The sequence below is a fragment of the Amphiprion ocellaris genome, chromosome 15, assembly GCF_022539595.1.
Source record: "Amphiprion ocellaris isolate individual 3 ecotype Okinawa chromosome 15, ASM2253959v1, whole genome shotgun sequence".
Lineage (NCBI taxonomy): Eukaryota > Metazoa > Chordata > Actinopteri > Pomacentridae > Amphiprion > Amphiprion ocellaris.
Genome location: NC_072780.1, coordinates 13,078,429 through 13,098,244, shown reverse-complemented (window position 1 = coordinate 13,098,244; position 19,816 = coordinate 13,078,429). Strand labels below are relative to the sequence as shown.

The 19,816-nt window shown below is 40.6% G+C and overlaps 1 protein-coding gene across 3 annotated transcripts; it reads right to left on the bottom strand.

Annotated features, from left to right (window-relative positions):
* Positions 1 to 107: 107 nt before the first annotated feature.
* Positions 108 to 18,930, bottom strand: LOC111570283 (cyclic AMP-responsive element-binding protein 5). 3 transcript variants are annotated; one of them, XM_035949380.2, is made up of 11 exons: positions 18,694 to 18,930; positions 16,404 to 16,470; positions 15,913 to 16,006; positions 13,569 to 13,678; positions 12,882 to 13,138; positions 8,619 to 8,745; positions 8,255 to 8,326; positions 2,416 to 2,796; positions 2,052 to 2,330; positions 1,855 to 1,963; positions 108 to 965 (listed from the first exon to the last, which is right to left on the bottom strand). In XM_035949380.2, the coding sequence occupies exons 2-11, from the start codon at positions 16,455 to 16,457 to the stop codon at positions 829 to 831; spliced, it is 1,620 nt and encodes a 539-aa protein (XP_035805273.2). In that variant the 5' UTR covers positions 16,458 to 16,470; positions 18,694 to 18,930; the 3' UTR covers positions 108 to 828. The 3 variants fall into 3 exon arrangements, with proteins under 3 accessions (XP_035805273.2, XP_023128721.2, XP_054874070.1); XM_023272953.3 differs by lacking the exon at positions 18,694 to 18,930 and adding an exon at positions 18,253 to 18,683; XM_055018095.1 differs by lacking the exons at positions 8,255 to 8,326; positions 18,694 to 18,930 and adding an exon at positions 18,253 to 18,684.
* Between the last annotated feature and the right edge of the window lie 886 nt (positions 18,931 to 19,816).

Genomic DNA, 19,816 nt, shown 5'->3' with positions numbered 1-19,816 from the left:
AGACCATACTGTATGTACAAAATCAGCCTGATGAGCATAATGTCATTGCTCATAGCCGCTATCTGACCGTTTTTATGTCATAAAATTATATAAGAATCACAAGAAGATACCAGAATAAGTGTTTTTATTTTTGCATTAGATTTACATCGATTGTCAACATCTTTACAGTACAAAAAGTGTAATTTAGGTGAAAATTAAATTAAACTGACAGGGACCAAGACATCAAGTGCAGTTATTTAGTGACTCCGGACAGTTGTATTATAAAAAAGTGCCTTGAAGGAAATACTGTACAATCATGTTTCAAATGGCTTTCCAACACTGCTGTGGGATTGATAGTTTTATTTACAAGAGCTAGGAAATGTCAAATCTTAAAATAAACATTTTGTTTAAAATTGAATTATCTGTAAAAAGAAAAAAGAATACATTGTTGTACTATTTATGTCAAGCTGCCTCTGCTTCAAAGAAAAGGCATTAGGTGTGCACTAGTAGCTGCTCTGTTAAAAATATAAACTAATATATAGGCTTTGTTTTTCAGAATTAGTGCAAGATATAAGAGCAAATGAGACATGTTAGGATTGTGTATGTGCATAGCCAGTGGGTAGCAGGCAATGGTTAGACTGTTGTAAACAGAAACAGACAATTTCTGAATTAACACAGGGTCGAGTTGCCATGTAACCATCACAGTTTTAACAAGGCTGTCACAAAAGGTCATGCTATTTGCACCTCGTACGATAGATGAAACTACAAATGTCTCTCAGTACGCGTTTCCGTTCTTCTTTTTAACCAGAAAACATATCTAGTCCATATATTTCAGCTGTATATTGAGGCCTAGTGTCCAGGCCGGGGGTCGTGCCCTGTGTCGCCTCCAGCTGTCGAGGAGGTGGAGATGCTGTTGTGTTGGACGGCTTGCAGATGAGCCCCAGGACGTACAGGGGGGGGACTTCCTCTTGGGCTCACCCCTGCAGCTGGACACAGAGACAGCTGTCAAAGTCACTGATAATGTGTGGATTGTCCGTTCTCAGTGGGTGGGCTTGCGAAGCGTGTACGCTTCAACTTGCATTAAATAAAAACCCATTACAGTTCAGATTAAATGAAAATATCTCTTTTATTTTAACAAGTGAATACTGTACATACAGGTAAAAAGACAACAATAGAAATATATGAATATGACACATGCCAATATTGCATCTGTTTTTGTTCTCTGAAGCTCTTGAAACATAATATCTGTTTTCTTTTAAGCCACAGGGTGCAGGTTTTTTTTGGATTTTTTTTTTTTTTTTTTTTACAAAAAATATTGTTCATTACAGGTCAGTTTTAGTTATTGTTGAACATTGGCTTAAGCCTGCCTGGAGTGCAAGATGGGCATGGTCTGCAATTTGTTCCCTGCTTGCTTCATGCAAGGCACCATAGCTAATGCTAGTAGCATTGCATTCCAGGGTATTTCAAATACCATCAAGGTCTGGTTGGTTAAAATAAAATTGGATGACAACAGATGGGGTAAGATACTCCTTTAAACTGGAGAAGTAAGAGTGCAGTGCTTCCCCCTGATTGACTCTCCTTAGGAATCAAAGTGCATTGCTAACATTTGAAGACTGTAGGGTCACAAGCAGAGTTTTTGCTCTTAAGTGCTGTTTAGTTGAGCTCTGAAAGATTTGAAGGTCCTTTTTTGTGTAGAAGAGTGCTTCATCATAGCAAGAAACATGTAACCACTGGGTATCCCCTTATGTGCACATATAAGGTATAATGTGTCTGAATTATACCCTCACTGGGTGGATGGAGATGATGGGTGTCAGGCATCTGGAAAAGCTGGTGAGTTTTCTAGACAGGGGTGCAGGGTGGGGGGGGTTTACTCACTGGGGTACCCCTGTGCCTCTCTCTGTCGAGCAGTGACAGGACAGTCCTTGTGGGTGAGCAGAATCTGCTTCAGTTGACCCACCTCTGACCTCAATGACGTCACTTCGTTCTGGGAACACACGGAGAAAATACTAAGCATCACCGAAGTGTAGATTGTGTTGGTGTGTGCACTTGTCTATGCGCAGAGTGCATCCTACCTGTAGCTGCAGGTTTGTGTGCGTCAGCTCTTCGGCTTTCTTTTCCAGTGAAGACACCCACACTTTCCTCTTCTGTCGGCAGCGCGTTGCTGCAGCCCGGTTACGTTCCAGAAACTTCTGCCTTCGCTCATCGGGGTCCTGCTCTGCTGTCCTTCTGCGACGGTTGCTGCCTCCTCCACCTCCTCCTCCTCCACCACCACCACCACCGCTGCAGCTACCGCCCACCTGCACTGCATGCTGAGAGTGGGAGGGCTGCATCTGTTGTGCAACTGGTGACAACTGCGAACAAAAAACAAGCACGTAATCTCACTGTGCATGAATGCATGAATATAAACCAATAATGACTAAATGTGAGGGACTGTACCTGTGCAGGAGCAGACAGGGAAGGTGCAGGTGGTGAGCCCTGGTGCATGTGTGAAGGTGGTGATTGGTGAGTCTGAGCGTGCGGTACATTCCCTGACTGGTGAAGCTGGTGGCTGTGGCTGCTTCCCAGGTGCTGTGGAGGAGGAGGAGGAGGAGGAGGAGGAGGAGCATGGCATCGCTGTTGGTAGGCGAGAGGTGGTGCTGGAAGCTGCGGATGATGAGGATGGTGATGGTGATGAGGGTGGTGGTGCTGTAGGGGAGGTGCCTGGTGACGCTGTGGCATCATCTCCATCATGTGACCCATTGATGTCACAGGGTTGTTGATGGCGATCATTCCTGGGTGGTGCTGTTGGTAGTGGTGGCCCATCATCTGTTTAGATCTCTGAATGGAGACAGATAATAAAAAAAAGGTTAAGGGACTTGATTTGTAGTTGCTTCTCTCTGTATCTACTGTAAATATAAATATGCATGTGGTGCACTGTGCAAAGCAATTGAACTGACGCCAGTGTTTGGAGTCCTCAAGCTCATTTTTAGAAATATTTTAGCATTATTGAGCTCATGGTTCAGTTTTAAACTCGCAGAGACAGAGCTGAACTTGTCATCTCTTAAAGAAAGATAAACACTGGCGCTTCAGAAACTGACATCTCATTAAAACTTGTATATTTTCACATCATCTCATCTCGACTGCACATTCCTTCCAAGTGGAATATTACATGTAACCAAATTCAGCTCTCAGATAGCTCAAGGTCTGGTGAACCTGTTATTAGTTACATATCCCATGGATGCTGAGATGTAGTGCCAAGCCCTCAGTGAGCAAGAAGCATGTTATTGGAAGCAGTTTCTTGATATTATTTTACCAGACATTGTATTTTTATATTAAACAAGTGAAATTTAGTTGCAAACAGGCAATGAATTTAAGACAGTTCTGTAAAAGTAGATTTTAAACTTGATTCCAATGACAAAAATTCCCAACGTTGGGGACAAAGAAATTCTTCCAAGTTTCCTATAAAAGGATAATTCATGTTATTAAAAGAGGACAGTCATACCAGAGATCCTGCAAAGCTTCCAAACTGTGATGAAAAGATAATAGCTGAAGTACTGCTCATCAGATTAGGCAAATACAGAAACAAAAAAATGCCCCGTGGAAGATTTTCCTTTTCTATTTGATGTTGTATTGTGCACATATTGTATTTTAAGCATGACAACACCCCTGACAGGGCCATGGTATTACTGAATACCAAGAAGTCATTCAATCTTATAGAAAGGCCTCCATTCTGGATTTGGCAGCAACTTCACATAGTAGATCTCCTCAATCATTACAAATCTTTCCTCAAAGCCTTGCAGTTACTGAACAATTGAAGTATCTAGTCCATATCTATCAGAGTGTATTAAATCAACTGACCAAAGTTTTGCCTGTACAATAAGCTGGAAAAAAAAGTGACTGTACGTATGGCAGAGACAGTCAGTCCCCTCAAAATACTCATATACATTTTGAAGTATATTCTAAAAGTATCTTTATATGAAACACAAATTTAGTGAATACTACTTGTTCCCATTACTGGGATCTTTCAAAAATACATTTCATGTATATTCAGCTAATCACTATATCTAAGGATCTTATAATTATGTTCACTTGTTTTTATTTCTCTATTAGTAGATGTTGTGTGTTTAACACCAGCTAAATTTGTGACAGCATATTAGCTCGGAACCAGCGGGCCACGTTGGGTTAAATAAACCTAAGTAGACACTTAGCTCAGTGTCCTACATCCATGAAGCAAAATGTCTGAGAAACTAAACTTGTTTTCAGCCAATATCCCCCACTTTGGTCCGTCACTACTGTTCCTGCTAACCATCCATGAAGACAACTGTTGATGACGGGGATAATGTGTTCCAATAAATGCTGCCGTCTGCAGCTTGATACCTTCACACTTTATCTTTCCCGCGTATCATCTGACTAAACAGACTGTACGAGCTAAATTAAACCTCATCTCACCTTTCTCATACACTCAGCAGAGGAAAGCGAGAGAGGGAGAGGTCATGTTTAGAGCATGACATCATTCCCCCCAGCAATATTGCTATCTGTTCCCTGTTACACAATATTTTCTTTAAGAGAAGAAGCCGATTTTTTTTCTCTCTCACACTCTGTTCACTATTCTGCTACGAAAAGAGGGAGCACATTTAGCGGCTGCCAAAGATGAGGTCATTTAGCTGGCTGTGGCAGCTTTACCAGCCAGCCAGGCTGCCAGTCAAACTCACAAGCACAGCCACACACACTGAACAGGACGGGACACGAGTATTTCAGTTCTGTTTACTACATAGAAACACCCTGACACTGGGAGCTGGTGATTACATCATGGGTCTCCTTGGCCTAGATGACACACCACGTTGATATTTCTGTCTGAAGGGATCAGTGAATGAAGACACGAAACTGTACATGAAACACTGATCCACTTGTCAAATGTTTACTTTTCCACTTGAGTTGAGTGTGGTGTTACTGTACAACAGAGGCATGCTAATACACCTTCTGTGGTTCTAAAGAAGCAGACTCCTGTTTCACCCCTTGGAAATGCAAAACACTACAGCTGATGATACTAAATTACAATGACACAAGACCGATGGAGAAGTCTTCTGTGAAGAGTTGGTTTTCGGGTTAAGGTTAGAATTAGGTTTAGGTTAGGTTAGGGTTGAGGTTGGTCATTTAGTTGTGCTGATTCAGGTAAGGGACTAAAGGATGCATTATGTCAGTAAGTGGCTTCACAAAGACAGAAGTACAAATGCGTGCGTGCGTGAGCGTTTGAGAGAGTTTAAAAAGAAGAGAAGTTCAGATTTGAACCTGCGACCTGACTGGCTCTGCTATCTGAAACCACTTTTCATCTGCCACTCTATATACAAGCTCTGCTACAAGAAGTCATAACCTGTCTGTGTGCGTGAGAGAGGGCGAGTGTGTGAGTGGACTCGAGGCGATTTCACAGTTTTCCCTTTGAAGTTGCTTTTGATAGCACGCACGTATTTAACAATTCATACTACATGCACCTAGAAAGAGGAAATGTAAAATTTACAAGGGACGATATGGAGAGCATATTGACACAAGGAAAATAAAACAACCAAGAAAGTCAGGGAGTGCATGTAGATTGTGACTTCCTGTGGTCCAGACCTGTGTGTGTGTGTGTGTGTGTGTGCGTGCGTGCGTGCGTGCGTGCGTGTGTTTTAAGAGTGTTGAGTTACACTCTGTTTCCTGTCTGTCCTGATTAGAATGGAATAAGCCAAAGGCAGAAGGTGAGGCAGGGTATATTTTACTGTTATACAACTAATATGTTACCATAAATAGAATCTTTGCTGAAATATTACACACATTAAACATCATCGGTGTCTTCTTTTAAAAAACTTCTTAAATTCCATTTTTATACACTTGTTTTCATGTGATGTCGTCTCTTTTATTGGCCTTTACTCTGTGCTATGACATTTTTGGTGCTTGTATTAATATGCTTGTTTAAGCATGTTGTATCTTTTACCATGTTTAATTCCATTTCTCCACTTTTTGATTATCTGGTTTCTGTTTGGCCTGGCTGGGTCACTGTTCTAATATTGTCTTCCTAAAATATAATCTGTTTTGGAATTTGTAGACACTGTTTTTAAAAGCTGCTACATAAATAATTAATAAGTAATTGATAATAAATAAATAATATTGTTATTATGTACACTATTTATTGTCATCTACCTATTTTATTATCGAAGATGCACAACTGATGAATTTAAAAAAAAAATGTCACTCATTGCTTGAAATTGTTCCTACCTTTTTGTCAGCATATGATACAAATGATGTAATATTAGGATGCAGATCCACTAATAACAGCTTTAATTTGCCCTTTAATAATGTCAGCTTTAATTTTAAAGTACAAAAGAGAGGAGTGTAATAAGACGTTAAAGGAACTGTTTAACATTTTTGGTCATGTTTCTGCCCTGTAGACAGACAATACAGTGTACCCGAGTGTTGACTTAATCATTTCAAAAACTCATTTGTGCCTTCTCCTATTAACATGTCAAACTGTAAGGTGATAGTCTGAGCCATAGGAGTCCTGGAAGGATCCTAAAGATGGTTGTTAGGATGGACAGTTGTGCTATATGTTGTTTCTAAGTTGTGCGATGTTGTTCAGAGTCATGTAACTTGTTGCTTTCTGTTCAGAAAGGAGGTTTAACTCCTGCAATATGTTCCAATTCTTGCAATGCGGTTTAAGACGTGATAATAATATGTTGTTTTACTGCAATGTGTTGTGTTAAAGGTATTACTAGTGGCTCTTGAGCGTGTCCACATATGTGTACACTAGTATGTGGTTGACTGTCTGTATGCACTCAGCATGCAGAAGATATGTTAAATGCATTGGCACTATCCCGATTAAATTAGCCACAGATCACTGAATCTAGTCAACTTTCATTTGAGGTCTTTTCTTGGACGATTGTAGCTTCGTTAACCTTGAAATACCATTTAAATCATTTTACTCGTGGGAGGACATCAAAAGAGGTGGTTTTGATCTGACATTTGGACAGTACAAAGAAAGCACCTATGTCTTTTAATATGAATATACATATATAAACTTTCTTTGCTGTTTATATGAGAGTCATATGGAAGTGTAAGAGTTGGACTCCCTCTGTGGACGTCAAGGATTTGGAATATTCTACCTTATATGTTTGATGAATAATGAACACCTTAATCTGATATAGTAACACAAAAGCTTATCAGCAGTAAAAAAAAAAAAAAGTCTGTCCAAAAGGCTAACTAGCTGGTCTTATGTTAAACTAATAGCATTATGCTATATTAGCTTGCTGTAGCGCTAGCTAGCTACATTACCGTGTTCACATTATATTGACATTTGAAATTATCCATCCATCCATCCATTATCTATACACCGCTTAATCCTCATTAGGGTTGTGGGGGGCTGGAGTCTATCCCAGCTGACTTTGGGCGAAGGCAGAGGACACCATGGAGAGTTCGCCAGTCTGTCGCAGGGCTACATATACAGACAAACAATCACACTCGCATTCACACCTACAGGCAATTTAGAATAATCAAGTAACTTCATCATGCTTTTGGACTGTGGGAAGAAGCCGGAGAACCCGGAGAAAATCCATGCATGCACAGGGAGAACATGCAAAGTCCATGCAGAAAACCGGGATGCGAACCGGGGATCTTCTAGCTGCAAGGCGAAAGTGCTAACCACCACTCCACTATGCAGCCCCTTTCAAAATCAGTATTTTGTAAAATAAATTATACAGGCTTCTTAATGGGGGCATCCTTCACAGGTTTACTGCTATGTCTCATTATACTATATGTACATTTGCTCTCTGTTGGGGAGTCAGGTATGAAGACTGATAGGACTTTCATGTCAATATGAGGCAAATATAGAGCTGCAGCCAGCAGCTGGTTAGCTTAGCTTAACACAAACACCGGAAAAAGTAGGAAACATATTAATTAGTGAGCTTTATTGATGTTTATACAGTCAGGTTGGCTGTTTCCTATTGTTTGTGGTTTATGTGCTAAGCTAAGCAGCTGCTAAGACTAGCATGAATCTTCTCACCTCAGTCTCTGCTAAAGCAATTAAGCATATATATACACATCAAATGGTTCCTTCCTGACTCCTCAGTCTAAACGGAATGGCACTGGTATGATTTTTTTTCAAAACCTCTACTTGCCTGGCTGTAGTGAATGTATGCACTGAGCAGTCTGTTGGTGTCTGTACTAGTAAATTGTTAGATATGTTGTGCCCATACAGACAAGGAATAAGGCTACTGAAATAGAAAAACCCAAAAGAAACAATGAGTGCCTCAGTCTGACCAGTCAGTACCTGTGGTGAAGAACAGGAGGGGTTGTGCACAGGAGCTGGTATTCCCATTGCACAAGACATCTGCTTTTCTATCTGAAGGAGATAAAAAAGTTGACACAAAAATAACCTTTCAGTTGTGATAAAAGAAAGCATCAACGTGTATGTACACAAATCTCGAGTATAAAGCGTCCCCTCACAAGGTCACATCCATCTGGAGTTTGACACTTGTGATTTATTCATCCTCAAGCGTGAAGTGAATTTTCCTGTCAACCAAGAATATTTCCAACTCGGGGATCTTGACCACTTTGGCCACTATACCTGCATGTATAAGTCATGATGCACGCGTGTGAGTCTGAGCATGACAAACATTGTGTTCCATACTCACAACCATGTGCTGAGCTGATGCCCCTTGCATGGCGGGGTCTGGCAGGGTGCCGGGTAAGGAGGCTGGCAGAGGTTGTCTATGTCGGTTCCGCATGTGGAGGAGGCAGGACAGCGGCCCGAGAACTGGCCTGCGGTCAGTCAGAGAGAGAAACGGGTCATGGCAGGGAGCTATCCGCAGCTAAAGTTTCACTAATGAGTTCAGAGAGAGGTGCAAGTTGAAACATTTATAGCCAGATCCTAATGGCAGACAGAGCTGGGACTAAAGCTGACGGACTTGATCTCTCATTTTAAAAGGATGGTTCAGTCAAAATTTTTTTTTTTAAAAAAAGTATTTTCTCAGTTAACCATATTTAAATTCAGCCCTGCAGTTTTGGTTTCATATGTGCGGGTTGTAAGATATGGAAGATACATTTAGAGGGTCTTCTTAAGTGAAAGTAGCAGTACAAGAATTTTAAAATAATACACTGCAGAATTACTAAGAACTTACTGACATTCTTGAGATTCGACAAAGTTTCCATAGATATGGCAATAAAATCCTTTTTGTGAATAATATTTTTTGGCTAATCCTGCTGTGACAGTCCTAGTTCAAAGAAATGAAAAATATTCTCTAAAAAAATAAACAGCAGTGTGTCTTTTTGAAACATTGTTCTAGTCACTCTGGATAATACCCTGTAGATTTCACTGGAATTACTTTCTACTGGGGAATTAGTCCCAGTAAAAACAGTTAACAGTAAGTTCTGCTCGTTGCCTGAAATATTAGAAGCTCTGGAAAGAGATCCTGCTGTTGAACTTTTTAAATGCTGCGAGCACCAAAATCTAACTTCCACTGAACTTCGCTGTTTTGGGATGGGAGGAGAAAAATCTGAGGTGGATGTGTCAAAACATTGGCATATAAACCTGAAACTATCTGCATAGCTGCTAACCACTAGAAATGAGTGAGAAAATGTGCTTGAAGGAAAACATCCGTGAAGAAACAAAATGTTATTGTATGCGAGCGAGACGGCGTAAACAGAGCTTTGAGGTGAAGCAGTGACACTGGAAAGAATGATGAGGTGAGCAAACTGAAAGAAAACAGAGATGTGGGGAAAAAAGTGACAGCTTGAGAGGGAAAAGAGAAGCTGAGGGCTCACAGCGGGGGACAGAAACCTGGGGTGCCATGTGCTGACCTAACCGCTCTGGCTCTCGGCCAATTGGACAGCGTGGGCCTGGACGTGAGGTCATCGCCAATGATGTCATCACTGAATCTGGGGTATGCGACCCGTTTAGCATACAACAAAGTACAGACAAACCAAAGCGGCATTTCCTCACGTATCCACAACAGTTCGGCCGGGCCTACAGCCAGACACTCAGAGACCAGGTTGCTATGGAAACCGGTGGGAAACACTGGGGGAAACAGTCAGACACCCGATCCACGGTTCATTTAGCAACACTTAGAGGGTTTCACTGACTAACATGCTGTCTGGATTCAGCTGGCACTGATTTATTGTGCCATAATCGACTGTCAGCTCTCTCCCCTCTGTCCTGTCACGTCCTGTCTGGCCCCGGACAGATGTTTGGAGCTTATTATGTCACTGACTTACTTCTGGTACCTTGACTCATCTAATCAACTGCAGAGATGTGACAGAGGATTTGTTTATCTACAGTACGTGTTACAAGCAGAAGTAATTTACAGGCAAGTTGATAGGGAGTGAGAAAAGCTTTTATTTTTGGACGACTGATTTAGGGATTGGGATAAGACAAAGGAGGACCCAGAACTGTAAACTAAAAAGCCTTCAGCAAACTGATAAGAGCTGAAAGTTCCTTCTTAGTTTTAGGAGTGAGGCACTGTGGAGGCCAAGGGGTTTTTTCATTTACTAGTAATGTATTTGCAAGATGTCCAGTTTGACCCCAGCTACAGACCATTACATGTTATTCCACATCTCTCACTCCTGTCATTTTCTTCCCATGTCTACTGTCTATTCTCAAATAAAGAAATGAATGTCTAAATAAAAAAAAAATGCACCAACAGTTAAATAATGGTACCACTCATTTTAATTTACCCTGTGATATCTGTGACGAGTAGACACATCAAAATCAAAATGAGAAAAAGCTACATTTGTAAGAGGGCTTGCAGCTGCAAATTTGTAGGAATATCCGAATTAATATACACAGATGGGTAATTTAGTCCTGAGGTTGTCAACCTCAGGGTTGAGTCCCCTCTAAATGCTCAAGATTAGTCTGAGGCATTGTGAGATTATTCAGAGCAAGAAAAAAAGAAAAAACTACCACAAAAGATTAGGGCAATACTATAGCTTGCTCTACTTTTTGATAATTATTTATCATTTTAAGTCTTTTTTTTTTTTAAAGGCTTAAGCAGTTTTTTTAATGAAACCATTTAAGAGGTTTAGAGTTGAGGGTGCAAAGCAATAGGAAAAAAATCCACAGCAAAGTCTCCTTCAAGAAATAATGTTCCGGAAATTCTGGATAATCCACAGCCCCCACTGTGAACTGCTTTCGATGGAAAGTTTCAGAGGTGGATGTGTCAAAACATCGGCATGCAAAACTATTTGCATAGCAGCAATCCACTAAAAGTAAGCTAGAAAAATGGCATCGAACAATCTGGGAGAACAGTGCTTAAAATACAAACAAAAGCATCCGGCGAATGGAAAATATTTGAATTCAATTTGGACAAACATATGATTAGCAAAAGAAGTGAAAATGGAAGTGCTGAAAAAAGCTGTAGTCTCAGTTTTAGCACTGAATGAAACTAAAGTGCTGATTTAAGTGTGGATATTTAGATACAGAAAGGCTTACAAAAACATAATGCTACATAAACAGTTTAACTCTGTTTTTGTTGTGACATTTCTTCATTTTAAACATAACTGCTTAAGATATAATTACAATAGGTGAAAATATTTATTATGCTGCAATATTTTTTAATTATATTTGCCTTACAGAAAAGTTCTTGATAAATCTTACAAGTGTGAAATTTGCCCAAATAAAATTGTTTAATGTGTAAATGTCGCTAAGGCAATCAGTATATAGTTTAAGAGCTGCTTGTGTTTTCTGTTACATTTAATACTGCAGTCTTAAATAGAACTAAACACAATGTGTCTTCATCAGCAGCATGATGTAAATAAATCTGTTGAATGTTTAATTGTATATCAGTAATCAGAGACTCAACGGACTGAGTACCTACTGAGTTTCACAAATCCATGGCTGAACTGTCAGAGAGAGTGGGAGCAGCTGCTGGGAGCTGGTCAGATGAAAGACAGGAACTCCTCTAATCTGTCTGCTGAACTGGGTGATAACCAGGGAGCCATGGAAGCTGCCGAGGCGCTGAGAGACTCCAGTCTGGTTCGGAGTCTTTACAGACTTTAACTGAGGCGGTAGCTGGGGGTCCTTGACAGTGAGTGGGTGTAATGCAGCAGTTCTCCATCTCTTTTTGCTGGTACTTTGTTCCCTCAGTAAAGTGACATTTGATTTTTTCCCCCCTCCTGTCTCTCAGCTCATTAATGTAGTGATGAATTATGCAAAGGGAAATGCCAGTCTGTGCCCGACGGAATGAGTTATAATACGTCCAAAACAGGATGGGAAAGGCAGTGTGAAGTGGAAGAAGAAAGAGTGAGAAAAAGGAAATTAAAAGGACACGTGTGTGAATGATGGAGAAAATAAGCCCTGCTACATGAATGAAATGATTAATTAACCCTCGTGTCGTCCTGTGGGTCAAAATTGACCCGTTTTAAAGTTTGAAAATGTGGAAAAAAAATAGGTTTTCACAGTGGAACTTCTGACTTCACATTTTTGGGAAATTTCTGAACATTTTTTGATGGAAAAAAAGAAATGTTTAAAAAGTTTCTTAAGAACATTCACAAAAAAATCTAACAAAATCCAGCGAAATTCACTGGATTTTGGTTGATTTTTATGTGAACGTTCTTAACAAAAATATTAGAAGTTTGACTGATATATATGTAATCACTTTAGATATTTTTAGGATTTTTTTGGAAGATTTTTACTCATTTTTTGAAAATATTTACAAGAATTTTCTTGCCAAATTTGGGGGATTTTTTTTACAATAAAACTTTTAAGGGAAACTTTTAAGGAATTATTGGAATTTTCTTCCTGAAGGTTTTGCAAATTTTCAGAAATTTGGGGAATTTTTTTGCAGAATTTTTGGATTTTTTTTTCAGACAGGGAAACAATATTTTTTGGTGTCCGTAAACGAAGACAACAGGAGGGTTAAAACATGTATATGTGTATGGACGCGTGCGTGTGCCATACTCACCCTGAGTGTGTGAGGGTGGAAGGAGCCTGGGTGAGGACTGATCCAGACTGGGAGGAGGACAGAGCTTGCTGGGTGGCCAGGCTGCAGCTAGGGGCCATCATGGGGTCGAGGGTCTGGGGATGATGCAGGGCATGGGTTTGGGGATGATGCAGCGGTGGCTGGGGATGCGGGTGCTGAGGCTGGGGTGGGTGCTGGAGCTGAAGCTGGGGTTTGAGCTGGTGCTGGCTCATACAGGATGGCCCATTATGAGAAAGCGTCTGTGGGGAGAAGCGGGAGCCACAAACAGCTGGGAACATTTCCAACGAGCAGGGTTGTCTGTGAACCTAGTCACAGTGTGTGTTTTATGATCTGAGATTATGGCGACGGGGAAATGTGTGGTGTGTGTGTGCATTTGTTCAGGTGTTTGTGTGTTAGCTGTTTAATTTAGAGGGTAGAATGTGATCACCTGGTGTGTCTTTCCTGCACCAGGTCAGATATCTGCTGTTGTCTAATTGGGTCTGACTGTTTTTTTCTCCTTCACAAACAAGTGTCACTCAAAACACAAACTTGACAGACCTCACAAGTAATTTCCTAGCAACAATAAAGCACATGCCTGACTCTTGTTTTCTATTCTTAGTATTTCTGCAGAGGCAGCCAGAAAAAGAAGAACAATACTGCTTAATTTTTGTGACTTTCTGTAAGATATACCTGTTTGTTATTTTCCTCCTCTTGTGCTTGAAGAAACTCCTCCTCTATCTCCTTGAACAGACCGACTTCTTCACAGTTCTGCAAAAATCGCGTTGGCGTTGGAGTCTGGTCTGCAAACATTACATTAAAAAAAATGGATACAAAAGAGAACAGAAGCAGGTTTAACACATTTGCAGACACTCGTGTAATTCTGCCCTTTTGCCACAGCAGCGTCTGTTGTTTCAGCTTATTTGCTTTCTAAATCAACTGTCGCCCAGGTTGTGATGCGAAAAGTCTCCTCTCGGCCGTGCTCTCTGTCTCTTTGTCTGATAACATCGGTCTGTCTCTGCGAGCCGTCTAAACATTGCAGGGGTCAGAGGTCAGCTGGGCTCTTTGTTTTGACATGAGATTTCCTGCAGGAGGCGTGACAGGCTGCAGGACAGAGACGCAGGCAGAGAGACCCACAGGGAGAGCCTGAAGGGGTTACATCTCATGCTGATGTTTACATCCAGACAGACAGCCGTTTCCATGGTTACCGTGTGACTCTGTAGCTAGTGCATCACAGGTGGTATGATGCAGAAAAGAAATGCTTGACTTGTGAAGTTGCTCATCATGCGGCTCGCATTTTAGGGGCTTTTAGATTTGCAAATTCATTTTCTAGCACACTGCTGTATTTGTATATCAACGCAAAAACAACTCCCAGAGGACCTCATGTTTTGCTTTCAAACAGCAGCAAATCTGGAACGTTTAGCGTCTCAGTGAAATAAGCTGCTGTTTGGAATTGGAGTATAGTTTCTGAATTACTTTGGGTCATGCTTTCTTATTTTTGCCATTGCAAAAAGCAGTGATGATCACAGGACACTAAATCTCCTCATTTAATTACAAGATAATTAAATTCTCTTTGGGTTAGCAGAGTGACCCACTTGTCTATTCTGGAAAAATTAAGCCGTGAAAGAAGAGGAAGCAGATGGAGAATAGAAGCGTTTAGTAGTTTAACTGTGGTATTGAGATGAAATAGGGAGTCAATTAATCAGGTAGTCGATCCGCAAAAATTCTGTTGCTTTGGTCTGCATTCAAGACAAAATGCTGAGCAAAATTTGAGCATTTTTTGTCTCTTTTTTGTGTAATTTGAGAATAAGCTTAATATGTTTTAGAATATTTGAAGAGAAACTGCAATTTTGAATATCTCTGGGAAATTCTGATCATAATTTATTTCATTATTTATTGCAGAATGTACATTAATCCCTCATAAAAAGATGATGATGATGACGTACAGGATAGGCAAAGTAAGCCTCGGCTTCTGCCTATTCCTTTTTCAGTTACAGAACTTGTAAAAATTATTATTGTATATATATTTTTTGTTTGTTTGTTTGTTTGCATTTGGGTTTTTTTTTGCCTTTTTTTCTTTTCTTTTTCATCTTCTTTTTTTCTTTTTTGTGAGAGGAGGAGGGGTGGAAGAAAGAGAGAAAAAAGTTTCCCATAAGAATGTATAATTTTTTTTTGTTAACTGAATGTGCAAAATGAAATTATTGTACTGTAATTTTGTAACCAAAATAAACCATTCATTCATTCATGATAATGTGGTATGTACTTGCAGTACTCTCATGTGATTTTGGTAAATATTTGCTAAATTAATCAGCATATGTCAAGGAATCAAGGATATTTATTGTCATTGCATTTCTGCCACGAAACTTTGTTAGCACTTCCAAAAAAAACCCAAAAACAACATAGTATAAAAACACTGATACAGACAATAACACACTGCAATTTGGGGCTAGTTGGTAAAGTCCCTTCTGTGCAGAAATACATAGTTAGATCTAGATTGCCTCCTGCATCTCTTTCTTTTGCCCAAAGTCCAAATAAAGAGTAAAATATTCAAGATGGTTTGCACTGAGCCCTGTGCACCTCCTCTACATGTTTTTAAATCAAAGTGACCCTTGGCTGATGCTGTTATCAGTATGTTTGGTCTAATCTGATGGAGTATACTGTACATGTTGCAACGTGAGCAGATCTGTTTCACCGTACAGACTATCGGAGGGAAGGAAACCTGTATCGAGCTTATCTGATTTCATACTGTATAACATATCGTCATCATTTTTTCATCAAGCGCTGATCCTGAAAAGGGGTCACCACACACGTGCAGCCACACAAACAGAGCCAAACAGAGTGGCATAAAAAAAAAAAAAAACAGAAGACGGCGTGGTTACGGGAAGATAACGAGGGGAAAGCTGGAAAGCTAAAATATACCAGAAAGGACTGTCGATACCATGTGCACAGACTACATATAAGAGCTTTGTGGTGGATGTGGGAAAGAAGACAGGGTTTGTGGCTGATTTTTTTTTTTGTTTGTGTGTACTGGTCTCACCTGTAAACGCTGTATCCGTCTTTATGGAGGGAAACTTGAGGGTCATCTCATGCTTGTGTCTGTGGATGATCAGATGCTCCTCTAACTGGAAGCGCTGCAACACACCGACAGAGTGAGAAAGACATGAAGCAGCTGTATGACATACGGAATGAGTTGCTCATTTAAATCAGCTGATACCTGTTAGCTGACTAATCAGTCATACCACCCTTAGTGTTTTGACTATTTGCTAATATTTATCATCTTATAAATCATGACAAATGCGTTAAAAGGTATATTTATCAGCCTGCTCATTCATTATCTTCACTCTTATCTCTTCATATAATACGTTTCCACATTTAAAAGTCATTTGATCGCTACTTTCCTGACTATTTAAGCAGTTTAATTCCCCTACAGTTCTTTTTTGTTGTTGTTTTAGCAGGTTTAATAATCAAGTTTGAGAAGTACAGCTCTTACAGTGCAAGTTCAACACACACATACTGCATCCAACTGACCTGAGAGCAGCCTGGGGCGCCGCATACATAAGGCCTGTCCTGTTTGTCATTCATGTCATACACAAGCCTACACAAACAGAAGAAGTGAGAACAACATATTAGCTGGGGAAACTATTTCTTCTGGCTCACAGTTTGGATGAGTTCATTCAGCAGGCAGCCTGTAGCTCTCGGTTTTATGTTTGTATTTACACAGACACAATGCAGTCAGATAAGTCACACACTATGTGCCTATTATCGTCACTTTATTGTGGAAGCTGTGTGTAATGAGATAGTCGCCGCAGATGATGGATGTTTCACCCTGAGACACAACATTATCTGGAGGAAAATGATCCCTTTGGTGCCAGCGGGAGTGCAACGGTCTTGGATTCTGAGAGCATCGCTCTAGGAATTCATTTTTATTAGGGCGAGAGCTTTAATACACACAATCTGATTGTGTTTTCTTCTTTTCCCAGCCTTACATTACTCATTACTAATAACATGTAAGCACCAGAAGGGCATCAAAGTCTTACAGCATCGTGATCTTTAGTTTTCATGGTGATTAGGTAGTGAAGTGCTAAGTGTAGTGTGATTGTTTCAGCCTGCAATTAGGCTTTCATCGGAGCATCAGCTAATAATACGAGCACGATGAAAGGATGAATGATCCCCGTGTCTTACATCAAGCGATCATCGGATAAAAATATCAACACAAATGCAGAATAGAGCACAATAATAAACCAGTGCGGCCCAGTCGGCTCTAAGGTGGAGATATTAACTCACTCATAGGGGGTAATTATGACTTATTTGAAGTCCTGCTGCTGCTGGTCCTTCATTTTCCTCTGAGAGCAAAGGAAGAAAACCTTAAACTCCCTGACCTCAGACATCGCTGTAACCGAAAGAAGACCCACAGATTGTCCCTTTCTTGACTTTTAATCCTCCTATTCAAAGTAAGGACATGATCAAGTAAGATTCCTGGCTCTGGGTGGAGGTGATGGTAATGTGAAGTGTGGAGAGGACAGTGGAGTGATGGGAAAGAATGAGAGCTAAACAGAGGAGTAAGGAAAGAGAGGGCAAAAGTACATGCTTCCATAAGAAATGGAAAGAGTGTGTGCATACGTGAGGCTGGTGGGGAGGGTGGAGAGTGGATTGGGGTGATGGAGAGGGGAATGGAAAGGGCAAGTGGCAGAGAGAGAGGGAGAGAAGGAGAGAAGGAGGAGGACACAATGAATGGAGGAGAGAAGGAATGAGAGTGGGAGGCAGTGGAGGGAGGGCTGCACTTCAGGCCTACTCCTCCTGACAGGTTTGAACCTGCCTCAGCCCCCATTTTCCAACCCCTGGCAAGTAGAGGTGACTTCATAGGTGTGTGTGTTACAAAATCAAATGAGTAAGCAAGTGTCCACAACACCACAAACACAGACGGACAAGAAAACTGATAAAATGCAGAACAATCACAAAAAGAGTCCACAGTTTACAGTGTATGTAGCCTTTCTTGTATTGTCTTATTACATAATCTGATATTTTATGGATAAAGTGATAATTTAACCACTGGCATTTATTATTTTTTGAACACTTTTACATCTCTATCCTCCTTTCAGCAGGACTAGTAGCCCACAAGATTAGCAGACTCAGCACATTTCCAGCAAAACCTTCTGTCAGAGTGGTTACATCAATGCACAATGACATCATCCTTAATGCATAAATCCAACAGACAGACAGACAGACAGACGTGTTGTCAATTTAAGACGGATTAATGTCCGGACTGCTTAGGGAAACTAAATTATGAGCGTGTTTCCCGCCTCTTCCTCTTTAGATCATCGCAATGAATGAAATAACACAACTTTTACTAAACCATCACCTCCAAAACTTCACTTACTATTAAGTTCCCATGTTTGGTGGAACAATCAGGACGCAGACGTGGAGCTCATTCAGCCCAAATAAAGCAGCGGTTCTGAGCAGGAAAAACCCTTCCACAGCCCGTCCGCGTCTCAAGAACATGACCCGGTGCGTTTTGTTCCCTACCGCTGCGTATAGCAACCTGTCCAAGTCATAAACAAGGCCGGCGCAGCTGTACGGAGAGTGCTGTCACACCCCCCAAATAGACACGCTCAGTCCCCGCTTGATGAGACTTCACCAGGACACCCAGCCAAAAAAGTTCCGCGTTTAACCTTCCACCAAAATTTTTTAAAAAATAAAATAAAATGAAAACTGTAATGAAGTTGAAGCCGAAAAAGCAGTTTCGGTCAGACTGTGGTGTTCGAGACTCGAGCGGCTGCAGCGCAGTTGAAAGTTTTGTGAATGAAAGTGAACGGCTTACCTCCAAGTAGAGAGGGACGAGCGGCGCTCCAGAGAGGAACCACGTTGGACTGGAGCGAGATTACAATACGATCTATTTACAGAAGCATTACATCACCCTCCCGGTGACGTCACGTGGGATTCCTGAACTTCTAAATCATTGCGGTCCCGCACGGAGAGACGGCCCGAGGGGGGCGGGGTTAAGACACCGGCCGGTAGGGGGACGGGGAGAGGCAGAGGCAGAGGCAGCAGCGTGGTACCGGACCCGGACGGACCGACAAAACCAGACACACCAACGGCAACGTGACAGGACACGGGGCAGACCGGGTGGGCGGATGAAACCCAGTTTTTTTTTTTTTTTTTTTGGTTACTCTCCCCACTTTCTTGTGTCTGTCTGAAACGGGACGTCCCAGCGTCTCAATCGAGTTGGTGCGTCAAAATGAGCAACAGCCCCCGAGGCTTTGGTCGGACAGTTTGAGCAGTATTAAGTTAATAAAATTATTATTAGGTGGCATAAATACGCATGCGTGGAGAGAAACTAGGCCGTTCTCCGAAACCTTGTGACCAAAAGACTGGTAGAATAACAGGAGAATGCCAATACGAGACTGCTGAATAATAATAATAATAATAATAATAATATATTAACGTAAAATTTGAAAGAACATAAACTGTTGAAAAATCTGTCTTGTTACAGATGTTTTCTTTTCTGTGACAAAATTTTCTACAAAAATAAAACTACACAAATATACAGTAAATTTACACATATTATGTAAAACAGCTTTAAACAACTGTAACTTTGTATTACCACGAAAATACCCCCTTTTAAAAGAAAATGTAATATTTTTTAGCATAGAAAGACATTTAAAATACATTTGCAAATATACAGAAATGTCATGAATATTTATTTTCTATCGATCTATCGATCGATCTATCGACCTATCTATCTTAAACATTAAAAAAAGAAAACAAAAACACAACATGATTTAATATTTTCAAAAATTAAGGCTATGAATAAAAATGTAATCATTGAAAATAACTGTATTGTAATTACATGGCTATTTTCCATTATAAGTGTCAGAGTGGGACTATCAAGGTTGCAGTTAACATAAGACCAACATCAAAATCTGGAAATAAAGTTCATCTTA